This window comes from Bubalus bubalis, chromosome 17 (assembly GCF_019923935.1).
Source record: "Bubalus bubalis isolate 160015118507 breed Murrah chromosome 17, NDDB_SH_1, whole genome shotgun sequence".
Lineage (NCBI taxonomy): Eukaryota > Metazoa > Chordata > Mammalia > Artiodactyla > Bovidae > Bubalus > Bubalus bubalis.
In genome coordinates, this window is record NC_059173.1 from 20,143,168 (window position 1) to 20,155,338 (window position 12,171).

Here is a 12,171-nt window from a genome sequence, read left to right on the forward strand (position 1 = left end):
CAGGCTGTAATCCCAGTTCAGGGGCCTCACCCCGCCCCCAACTCCTGGTGTGTGACTGTGGGAGGCCAGAGCCCAAGAGGAGCCACTGCTGAGTACTCGCCATGCACATGTGATATCAGTGAGTGTGGGGGTCGGGGAAGGGAGCTGAAGAGAGGGGCCTCTCCCTAAGGAACCAGCAAGACAGAACAAGGGGCTGAAGCCATCTGGAGGGCCCTTGGGGGTCAGCTGGCCCTGAACTGGGCCATCGGCTGGCAGGAGTGGGCAGCAGCAGGACCCAAGTGTCAATGCAGAGCCCAGGAGAGGGGTGGGCAGCGCGGGCGCTGAGCCCAGCAACCAGTGAGGCCACAGGGACAGATCGGGCTAGACTGGGAGCCTTTGAGCAGCAGAGGGCTTTGGGTGAGAGGAAGGCTGATGGGCGGGCGGTCCTCGGCCCAGAGAGGAAATAAGACTGGGTTGCATCAATCCCCAGGAGGGGCCTGGTCATCAGCCAGTCATGGGCCTTGGGGCCTAGGCAGGAACGCACGCCCAGCAGAGCTTGGGTCCAACTCCTGTCTCTTCTGAGGGCTGCACACGGCTGCTGGGCCTGGGAGGGAATGAACTCATGGCCTGAGGCATGGTGGGGTCATTGGCTGCCCGATGGTCTCAAGGATTAATCAATACAGTCAGGCGAGGGGCTCATGGAAGGAATATATTTGAGCAGCCTCCTGGTCACCCAGACATACCCCTAGTCACCTGGGATGGGCAGGGCTGGGCAGTGAGGGGAGCCTGCCTGGGCCTGGCTGCCAGGACCCAGCACTGACCAGCCCGAGACACAACTTTCCTCCTGTGCAAACTGCTTTCTACCAGGGCATGCCCTGCCTGAGACTCGAACCCTAGTGGGAACAGAGCCCTCGGGAGGCAGGGCCTGGGAGCCAGCTCTGGGGAGCCAGGAGGGCCCCATCAGTGGCTCCGTAAAGCCGTCCTCCTTCCCTGAGGTTGGGAGAGGAGCTCTGGTTTGGGGGCTGTTGCAAGCAAAGGGATCCGACTGAGGATGGCAGTACTCCAGAACTGGTGCTGGGCCAAAATGCGCATCCGCAGGCAGATCCAGAGCCCGAGGCCCCTTCTGCCCCTCCTGGGCGGTGGGGGGGAGGCGGCTGTCAGAGCTGTGTGCACCAAAGGGGAGGAGGGGGTTCGCTTTGCTTCATTGCCATTAACTGGCAACTGGAAATCAACGCCCCTTGTCCCAGTTACCCTTCTAGAAAAGCCTGCTTCAACCTTGGACCTCAAAGAGAACCCCAAGAGGAGAGGGCAGTGTGGATGCCCCCCCCCAACCCCTAGTCCAAACTCCCCAGGGGTCCTGAGTCCCCAGGGGTATCATCTCCACCTTGGGCAGCTAGAGGCCAGAGCAGCACGGTGACCCCGCTCCACTCCGGCTCCTGCCCGAACGCAAACAGCTCTGACGGCCCGCAGGTGGAGGAGCAGAAGGGGCGTGAGCTCCGTGCAAAGAACCCCCAAAGCGGACACAGGCACTCTACCAAGACAGCTTTATTGCACACTGAGAGTAGGGCGGCCACGGCCAGCCACATCACTTCTGCCTAGGTGACTTTCGTTTCCTCCCCTTCCATCTTTTTTTCTTCAGGGACTTCAGACAGGTTGAGCACAAAGTGAAGATCTTATTTTTGATCTGGAATTTACAAGTTTCTCATTTTAGTCTCCAGGGTTGGAGCAGGGCAAGGCCTTCCTTGGGGGAGCTGTCCTACTGGAGCAGACCCTACTGGTTGTCAGGGACTTCAGAGGGGGTGGGTCCAGGCCTCTCTCCAGTGGTGCCCAGGCCAGAGTGGACGTGAGGCTGTGGGTGCCAAGTTCTGCCTCCATTGCCCCCTTGGGAACCGGTCCTTGGCGCCCTGGCCCCTGGCCCCCGCGGCCCTGGCCCTCTGCCACCTCGGAACTCACCTCGATGATGTTCAGCTGCTCCACGCTGGAGGCCACCCTGAACTCGGGGGTGCTCTGGCGATACAGACCATCTGCAACACAGAAGCGGTGGGTGCTGTGAGCAGACAACACCAGACAGAGGTTGTGACCATGACCTGCAAGCCCCCTCAGTCCCCCCGGGTGGCTGGGTGCTCCTTTTCGGGGAGGAGGGGCTTGGTCCACTTAGCTGCCCTCCCCAGGCCCTGCTGCCCCCAGCTGGTTACCCTGTGAGTCCTCTGGCTCAGGGCTTTCGATTTTGTCCATGAGATCGTTGGAGTTCCACTTGGTGATGTCCTTGGGGAACATTTCCTCTGAGTCAGACAGGTCCTCTGGGAAGGAAAGAGAGGGGCTTCAGCGCCTCGATCAAGGGTGGGGACCGGGGTGGTGTCGGTCACTGGGAGGCCCGGCTTCCAGTGGCGGAGGGCCTGGGAGTGGCCAGTCCGGGGGCCCCCATGCTTCTATGGCCCGTGTGCCCCTCCCCACTCAGTTCTGTGGTCTCTCTTCCTTAACAGGATGGACACATGGCCACCTTCTCACAGGACTTCTGCCTGATGTTTTTGGTTTGTTATTATTATTATTATTGGCTATGCTGGGTCTTTGGTGCTACATGTGGGTTTTCCCTAGTTGTGGAGAGCAAGGGCTAACTCTAGTTGCGGTGTGCTGGCTTCTCATTGCTGTCTGCTTGATTTTTTTTTAAAAATTGTGGTAACATTCACTGAACATAAAACTCACTATTTTAACCATTTTCAAGTAGCACTTAGTCCACTCAGAATGCTGTGCAACCACTAGCTCTATCTGGTCCCAGAGCTCCTCCATCTCCCCACACGGAGACCTGTCCCCATTAGCAAGCATGCCCCAGCCCCCCTCTCCCAGCCCCTGGCAACTGCTGGTGGACTTTCCACACATGGTACCTACAGTATGCGGCCTTTTGTGTCTGGCTTCTTCCACTTCACATGGTGGGGTTTTTGTATTTTTTTCAGTTCAGTTGCTCAGTCGTCTCCAACTCTTTGTGACTCCATGCACTCCAGAACGCCAGGCTTCCCTGTCCATCACCAACTCCTGGAGCTTACTCAAACTCATGTCCATTGAGTCGGTGATGCCATCCAACCATCTCATCCTCTGTTGTCCCCTTCTCCTCCCGCCTTCAATCTTTCCCAGCAGGAGGGTCTTTTCAAATGAGTCCGTTCTTCACATCAGGTGGCCAAAGTATTGGCGTTTCAGCCAGCATCAGTCCTTCCAATGAATACTCAGGATTGATCTCCTTTAGGATGGACTGGTTGGATCTCCTTGCTGTCCAGGGAACTCTCAAGAGTCTTCTCCAATACTTTTTTTTTTTTTTAGTATTTATTTATTTGGCTGTTCCGGATCTTAGTTGCCGCCCATGGGATCTTTAGTGGCAGCATGCGAACTCTTAGTTGCAGCATGTGGGATCTAGGTCCCTGACCAGGGATCAAACCTGGGCCTTCTGCACTGGGAGCTTAAAGTCTTAGCCACCGGGCCATCAGGGGAGTCCCCACACGGTATTTTTAAGATTCAACCACGTGTCAGTGCTTCATCCCTTTTCATGCCTGAGTCATAGTCCGTCATATGGATGGACTTCAGTTTGTTTCTCCATAATGTTCCTGACTGTTTTTAATGTCCACAAAAGGATAGCTTAGTGAGAAGCGCTGCTGTGAACAATTCCACCCATGAGTCTTGTGTCTGCTTTCCTGAGAACGTATCCCCGTGACCCCTGGGTAGGAAGCGGTTGTATGGACCCTGGCATGTATGTGCTGGTCCCTCCTCCCTGGGTCACTGGGACGGTTTCCTCAGGACGCTGCAGCAGTGACATCTCCTGCTCTGCTGTCTCTCCTCTTTTCCAGATTTTTCTAAAACTCTTCCTGTGTCTTTCCCTCATGTCAGGGACACAGAGCCAGGAAGGGCTTAGCCTTTTGGCCTGGCTGGAGGGGAGAGTGGGAGTGTGGGATGCCCCATACCCACTCCCTACTCTCGGGGAGGCCCCAGTGGAGAGGCCAGCTCAGGGGCCACTTGGCTCCTGTACCAAGTCCCCCCACCCTGCCTTCCAGGTTTGGCAGGGGCCAAACCTGCCTCTGCCCTGTTGCGGGCCCGTGGGCAAGTACCTGTCCCTTTCTGAGCCCGTGTCCTGCCTTGTGAACTGCAAATCCATCTCCTTGAACTTGCCTGCCAGCCCCTCTTACTTCCTTGAGAGGAACAACCAAGGTATGAAGGAAGGCTGTTTAGGCCCTGCATCTTCCCAGCACAGGTGGGTGATTCATCTGGCTGTTTTCTTGCTGTGCTTGTTCTGAGATTCGTGGGAAAAGGGGCTCTTTACGTATTTTCTGCTTCTTCGCATTTTTGAGGTTTCTGAATTACACGTGTGTTAATTTAATCATGAAAAGACAGTAATTACAAAAAATTAGAAAATCAGAAGTTACACTTTCGTAAGCTTCTGAGGGAATTTTTTTTTTTTTTTTGATTGTGCCACACAGCTTGCAGGATCTTAGTTCCCTGACCAGGGATTGAACCCACGCCCTCGGCAATGAAAGCACCAAGTCCTAACCACTGGACCGCCAGGGAATTCCCTTAGGGAGTTAAATTCGGCAGAGGATGAGGTGGTTGGATGGCATCACCAACTCAATGGACAGGAGTCGGAGCAAACTCCAGGAGATGGTGAAGGACCTCGAAGCCTGAGGTGCTGCAGTCCGTGGGGTGGCAGAGTCGAACACAACTGACTGACTGAACAACAACAATGGAAAAAATGTCCCTGTATGATTGTAAATTTGTTTTGGGGGGTTTGAGAGAACAGTCCCTACCCGCCAGATCCAGGGCACATCCTGATATCAGGGTTAGGGTATGAGAGCCCAGACTCCTGGTGACCTCATCTTATCCTGCCTCCGCCCCTGATGCCCTGCTGTTCACCCAGAACTTTCCACGGGTAATTCCCATCATGACTTGCATCCCCACCAACCCTTTCAGATCCCACCCCTCCCTCTCTTGGGAAGACCGGTGCGCTCCAGGGTGCCCACCTACCATGAGCATCGAAGAACTCGTCGTCCGAGCTCTCGTCTGAGTCCCGGGCGATACTCTGCATCCTCCATTCCGAGATGCTGTGGCGGGAAGGACTCGCTGGAAGGCAAAACCGCAGACCGACTGAGGACCTGGCTGCCCCGGGAAGAGCAGGCGGAAGCGGGCAGGTGCGATGACGCTGGAGCGGGGCCAGGAGGGCTCAGAGGGGATGGAGTGAGGGCAGGGTGGCCCTGGCTCACCTCCCAGCCCACCTGGCACAGCGAGGTCCTGTCCCGTGAGGACATGGAGTGGGGAGGGTATTGGGTATGAGGCCAGGATGTGCAGCCACCCGGGCTGGGGTCCACTCGTGTGCCCCTGACCTGGCTGGCCCAGGAGCGAGCCCCTTAGACTGCCACAGTGACGCTGATAGGTAGGGAGGCTGGGCAGTGGTGGGGAGTGAGATTAAAGGTACAGTGTATGTGTTTCCCTGGATCCCTTCAGCACAGGACAAACAAGCCTGGCGTAGGAAAAACTGGATTTGCAGGCATAGAGGGGGACTCCTGGTATTTTACACAAAATACCCTGAGTTTTCCCACTAGCCATTGCACTTTCACATCAGTTTCAGAGAAAGGATTTTCTCAGTATCTGAAGGCTTTCAAGGTCCTTTGGCAGAAGCCCCTCCTGGGTATGCTGGGTGTATCCCCCACCCCAGACCTCTCTCCTCTCTGCCTCGGAAGCCTGGCTCCTCAGAGCTGCAGCCAACCGGGTCCTACGAGGGGCTGGGAGCGGGGTTCACATGTGGCCAGCCTGCCTGTCTGCCCGGGGCTATGTGGGTGAGTCTGGGGGAACCTGCCAGGGTTGGGGGTCGCCCTGGGCTTTACTCTGCAGCAGAGGCTACGAAGAGGTGACTGGTTCTGACTCCCTACAGGTGTAGCCTTGGATCCGAAAGCAGCAGACCACCTTCAGTGTTAGAACGCCCCACAGCTGCCCTGGGATGGGAGCTGCCCTGAGGGGTGGTCACTGGTGTGGACGAGTAGCGGGGGGAACCCCACAGCATGGTCGCAGGGTGCTCACCTCCCCGCTTGGATGACCGAGATGACTTGGAGGATGTGGACCACTGCTTCTTCAGACCCCTGCCCGCCAGGGGCTCCCCACCACTGCTGCTGGGCTGGGAGGGCTCCCCAGAGGCCTGGTCCTGGGCAGCCTCATTTTTGGCCAGCTCCACGGCCCCTTTGTCCTCCTCATTGAACTGGGCCATCTTGCGGGACAGCATGAGCTGGGCCTCCTTTTCCAGCTCCCGGATGTTGTCCATGTTCAGCCCGTACCATTCGTCCTGCCAGCACCAGGCCTGCCGGTGGGCCCTCACCATCACCTTCCGCAGGCCTAGGGGCAGGGGTGCAGGGAAGACAAACAGGCCTGTGTCAGAGTCTCCCGGGGACCCTCGGCTGGGAGGCACCCCAGGCTGCGGGTCAGGCTCTGCTCCATACCCACTGCTTGGCCTCCAGCAAGCCACTGTCTCTCCAACCCCCAGGTTCATTTTCCCATGTGCAAATGAGGGATCCAGTTTATAGACGGCCTCCCGAGTTCATAGTGGCTCTGTAACTGGGGCAGGGGGTCTCCTCCCTCAAGGGGAGCTGGAGGAGGGCTCCCTGAGTGTTTCCTATCTGGTCTAGTGTGCCTCTCTTAAATTTCCCACAGAAAAATCAAGCTTAAGTTTGAAGCAGGTTGGTCCTTTCTTTTTTGAAATTCACTTTTAATTTGTTTTTATTTTTTTTTATTAAAAAAACTTTTGGCCACGCCATGTGACATGTGGGATCTTAGTTCCCCGACCAGAGATCGAACCCCTGTCCCCTGTATTGGAAGCACGGAGTGTTAATCAATGGGCCACGAGGGAAGTGCTGGTCCTTTCTTTTTAAAATAAATACATACGCATATAAAACATGATAGGGATTTCCCTGGTGGCCCAGTGGCTAAAACTGAGCTCCCAATGCAAGGGGTCCAGGTTCAATCCCTGGTTAGGGAACTAGATCCCACATTATGAAACTAAGAGATTGAATGCTGTGACTAAATGATCCCATGTGCCATAAGGAAGACTGAAGTTTCCATGTGCTGCAACTACAACCCAGCACAGCCACATAAACAAATATAAAATAAAATAAAACAGGATAAAAACATACAGGAATATCTTATACATAGAAGGCAGAAAATAAGATACTTTAAAGGTATAAAGAACAGAAGAACCACGAGCACAGGGAGCAGATGGGGGCTGCCTTGGGTGAGGATGAGAGTGGGGGTGATTGGGAAAGACTCTGGGGGGGTGGAATGTTCTAGAACTATGTGCACTACTCTGCAAATACACTCAAACTTACGGAACTCAAACTTCTCTTACAACAAATGCAAAATTAGGCCTCAATAAGCTGCTTAAAAAAACATTAAGAAGAAATAAATCACCTCGGCTCCCCCCCGACACACACATCATTCTTCAAGGGAGCAGAAGTGACCAGCAACACGGACCCCACCATCACCCTCCCACCCCGTAAGGGTCCATCCTGAGTTCTGTGTTTATCATTTGCTCTTCTTTCCATGTTTTTCTATACAAGATGTTGGGTTGGTCTACATGTTGTTGACATTTACATGTATGTGTCATGCTGCACGTTATTTTTCCGCCACTGGCTTTTCTGGGTGAGTTTCTGGTTTGTTGCTGTGCGGTCGATTTTTATTTGTTTGAAATACCACATTTTATTTATTCCTTCTCCTGCCAATGGGCCTTTGGCTCACTTTCACTGTTTGTCCATTTTGCTTTTACAAACCTGCTGCTCTGAACATTCCAGAACGTGCATTTGAGTTTCTCCCAGGGGGTGGGGCAGACCCAGGAGGGTTGTCACTGGATCCTCCGCCCGCTTTCCTACAGAAAACTGAGCGGCTTCCCGGGTAGCCCAGTCCTTGCTTGTCCCCAGGCTGGTCTCCGGCGACCCTTGCTCCTGATTCCCCCTTCCTGGACTCGCTCAGGCCGCTCTGTCTCCCCTGCTGTCCTTTCTAAATCCCTCAATCCCAAACGTCTGCCTAGAAGGAACTCCCTCTCACCCTCTGTTCCTGGGAGGGTGCTCCCAGGCCCCAGGCTACGGCCTCAGGAACACCACCCTCAGGGCCAGCCAGCACTAATGGTGGACAGACTGTCTGATGCCACGTTATGTCTGGACAAGGACAGATGGGCCAGAAGATTTGGGGTCACACCCAGGACTGGCCCTGTGCAATCAAGGGGGAGGCGGGGAGTGACAGTGGCCACCCTGCTGGGCCAGGGAGAGCCAATGTGACAGTTGTGAGGTGTCACCAGCCGTGCTGTGACCCTGCTCAGGGCTACAGTCACCCTTACTCTGGGAGTCAATGGCTGTCGCCTGGGTGCTGCCCTGGATCATGAGCCTCGGGGCTAAGACCAGGCCCTGGGCACTGACCCCTACCCTGACCTGGGGGACATGGAAGGAGCCGAGGTAGCTCTAGGGCGGGGAGGACCCTGGGTCAGCTCTAGCTGTGCCAGGAGCCCCCAGTCATCTGTTGGTCCTCTGTTCCCTGGGCACTTGCTCCAGGCCAGGCCAGTATGGGTGTGAGGACCAGAGGATGGCCAAGCCGCTGTCTGCTGGGACTTTCAACCCAAAGCAGGAGGCAGCACTGGTGCAGGGCCTGGGGTCTGGCCCCAGGGTGCCAAGAGGTGCCATGAACAGCAGGAAGGAGGCGTTACACCCCATGGGGGTGGGCACCACATGTTAGAAACTCCAGCTAGTCCAGAGCGTCTGGGGCAGGACACACACTGCCTGTCTTCAGTAGGTGCTCAACAAGTGTTTGTGTGGTCAAGGTAAACCAGGTGGGATGCTGCACATGGGCCCTGGGGTCACCTGCCCAGAGTAACAGAAACTTGGAGTCCCAGGCAGATGCGGGGGCGGGGGGGGGGTGCAGCAGGCGGATGGAGGGACACAGAGGGAGAGGCCGGCACCCTCACCTGTGTCGTGGATGAACCTCTCGATCTTGGACTGCATGCCCCAGTAGCGGAACTCCACCTTGCAGAGCTTGTAGGCGCACATGATGGGGAACACCTGCTGCTTGTACTCCTCAATCCAGTTCTCCGATAGGGGCCCCCGCTGGGTCTTGGTCGAGTGGAACAGCTTGGGGTCCTCTTCCATCTTATACTCATTGGGGGGCACGGGGTCCTTGACAATGTCGATGAAATCTACGAGGAGACCCCCCTGTGCGTGACCCCTTCGGCCCCAACCTCTACCCCACCCCTCCCTTTCCAGTCTCCTCTCCCATGTCCCTGCCATCCCCGAATCTCGGCAGGACCCCAGGCTTGGATGTGTCCCAGGGCCCCACATGGGAGTGGAGATGCTGCTCTGGACCACTCTGATCCCCGAGCTCCCCCGACCTCAGGACCTGTGTCTTTCCTTGTTGTCTTTTCAAATCATTTCAGCAAAACCCCTGCTTTGTGCACTGTTGCCAAAGCGCATAAATCAGGTGATGAGCTGGAGGAGCACGGGTGGGGAAGATGAATTTCCATGGAGGATGTGGGATGGGGCGGGGGAGAGTAAAAGAGGACAAGCTGGCATTTCAGCCACAGGCGCAGAACTGTGAGGCGGAGAACGTCCCAGAGTGTGACTCTTGACCCAGAAGTGGGGCAGTTTGGGGAACCACCAGAGTGTTTGCGTGGTGAGAGGTGACGGGGATGCAGCTGGACTCATCAGCCATCACTCGCCAGGCACCCTGAAGGTGGCTGGTCTGCTAGGAAGCCCTTCCCAGACAGACAGCAGGAGGAGTCCAGAAACCACGTTTGAAGGGCCCAGAGGGAGGTGTTGGGCATGAGCCAGTCCAGGATGTGCTGGGCGCTGGGGAAACAGGACTGGGGGCTGGTAAGACCTGATTCGGGGAAGGGGGGTGACAGTGACTCTGGGAAGAATGACCTCTGGTCAAATGCCTCCTCCCCCAAGTCAAAACCATCTCGCTGGGCTGGCTCCTGTGGTATGCGTGTGTCAGATGGGGCGGTGTGCACACTTGGTGAGGAGGAACCTAGGACGGGGCTTGTAGCTCAGAGAACCTCCTTTCAGAGGTGTGGGGACGATGGCACTTGGTGGGGCTCTGCCGGGCCCGGGCCCTGGCTGTCTCATCTTCCTGGCACCGGGTCTGGGCTGTGGTTTACAGAGGAAGACATCAGCCCCACTGGAACAGGCAAGGGGTCAGAGCAGCCCGAGGGCAGCAGACAGTGGAGGGGATTTACATCCTTCCCGGAGTAGACCACATGCACGGTGCACTGGGGCAGGCAACGGCCACCAAGAGGAGGGCTGGGACGTGAACCATGACGGGAGGCCTCCGGGGAGAGCCTGCAGCTGGCCAGACAAAAGCTGTCAGAGGGCCTGGGCCCTTCCTTCCTGTTACGGGTAGAGTGTGTCCCCTGGCAAACGCATATGTCGGCCCCAGAATATGACCTTATTTGGAGACAGGGTCTTGAAAGAAGTCATCAGAAGGAGGGCACCTAATCTAACCAGCATGGTTATGCAAAGGAGAAAGCAGTAAAAGTTTTAGTTCCGCAGTCGTGGTCGGACGCTTTGTGACCCCATGGACTGTAGCCCGCCAGGCTCCTCTGTCCATGGATTCTCCTGGCAGAAACACTGGAGTGGGTAGCCATTCCCTTTTCCAAGGGATCTTCCTGATCCAGGGATTGAACCTGGGTCTCCCACATTGCAACAAAGGAGAGATTTGGCTCAATTAAAAAAAAAAAACACAACACCTGAAACTAACACAATATTTTAAATCAAGTATACTTCAATTAAAAAAGAAAAAGGAGAAATGTGAATATAGACTTGAACACGGACAGAACACCATGTAAAGATAAAGGCAGAGATTGGGGTGGAGTGTCTACAGGCCAAAGAACACCAAAGACTGCCAGCAGCCACAGGAAGCTAGGGGAACTCCCCTGGAGGCCCAGCAGTTAAGAATCCACCTTCCAATGCAGGGGACATGGGTTTGATCCCTGGTTGGGGAACTAAGATGCCACGGGGTTACTAAGCCCTCTTGCTCTGGAGCCTATGTGCTGCAACTAGAGAAACCATGCATTGCAATAAAAGATCCTGCATGCTGCAACTAAGACATGATGCAGTCAAATAAATAAATATTTAAAATTTAAAAAGAGCTAAGGGAGAGACCCCAAACAGATTCTCCCTCAGGGACTTCAGAAGCAGTCAACCCTGCCAACACCTTGACCTTGACTCTGACCTCCAAAATCGTGAGACACTAAGCATCTGTTTCTTTAAGCCCTTAAGTCTGTGGTACCCTGTTCTGATGATTCTAGCAAGCTGATGCATCTCCCAAACCCCAGTGGGGCCTAAAAGCTCGGGCAGGAGGGAGGAGTCCCAGGGAAAAGCCATCTCGGCATCCGAGGGTGGCTGAGGGTCATCACCACCCCTCCAACACCCGTCTGAGACCCACAATGGCTCATTCCTAGGGGCCTGGGGGCTGTCAAGGTGCAGCTGGTCCACTGATGTGTTTTGTCTGGCTGGTATACAAAGATTTTAAAAATATTTGTCAACCTTGAGGAACTGGGAGATTTCACATGAAAACCCTGATTTCTGGCTTCTCTTTTTCTTTTTTCTTTTCAGGCCATGCCATACAGCATGTGGGATCTGAATTCCCCAACCAGTGAACCCGTGTCCCCTGCATTGGGAGCGCAGAGTCTCAACCACTGGACTGCCAAGGACGTCCCTCAGGCCTCTCTTGAAAATGACTTAACAAATGGAACCCATTTCCTGCACGGTGTAGTCAGCTGGAGGGGAGTGGAGGAGAGGCCACCCACCATGAAGGGGACACAGGCCCCACTGTATGCACAGCCCCCACCCGGCCTGCCACATCCACCGATGGCTGTCAGCCCTAGATGGCTCCCAAGCACACGTGCATTTCTGGGGATGGGGACACCTCAAAGGGATGGAGGGAAGGGGCTTGAGTGGAAAAGCACTTAGCCTCAGTGGGCACATCAGGGAAATGGGGCCAAGGAGACCTGTCCTGCCTCCCCAACTCCCCCGACTTCCCACCAGGCTGGCTTGGACTCTAACCTCCCCTCCCAGGACAGAAGCCGGTCTGGAGCCTGCCAGGCCTGGAGACCAGAGGCAGAATCGAGGGGCCCATGGGCAGGGCAACTGGGAACTTGGCCCCGCAGGGCTCCTGGCCCTCCTAGGGTGG

General features: G+C 55.6%; 1 protein-coding gene across 18 annotated transcripts in view; it reads right to left on the bottom strand.

The window, feature by feature from the left end:
- Positions 1-12,171, bottom strand: part of PITPNM2 (phosphatidylinositol transfer protein membrane associated 2) — a 159,753-nt gene that overhangs the window by 15,597 nt on the left and 131,985 nt on the right. For 17 of the 18 annotated variants that reach the window (XM_025267759.3, XM_025267755.3, XM_025267753.3 and 14 more), the window contains 5 exons: positions 8,951-9,178; positions 6,031-6,339; positions 4,981-5,076; positions 2,175-2,279; positions 1,933-2,003 (listed from right to left, as the gene is read on the bottom strand). In XM_025267759.3, the coding sequence (XP_025123544.1) occupies positions 1,933-2,003; positions 2,175-2,279; positions 4,981-5,076; positions 6,031-6,339; positions 8,951-9,178 (809 nt within the window). Of the gene's footprint in view, positions 1-1,508; positions 1,664-1,932; positions 2,004-2,174; positions 2,280-4,980; positions 5,077-6,030; positions 6,340-8,950; positions 9,179-12,171 lie in introns of those variants that run through there. The other variant, XM_044930259.2, reaches the window with a different exon arrangement.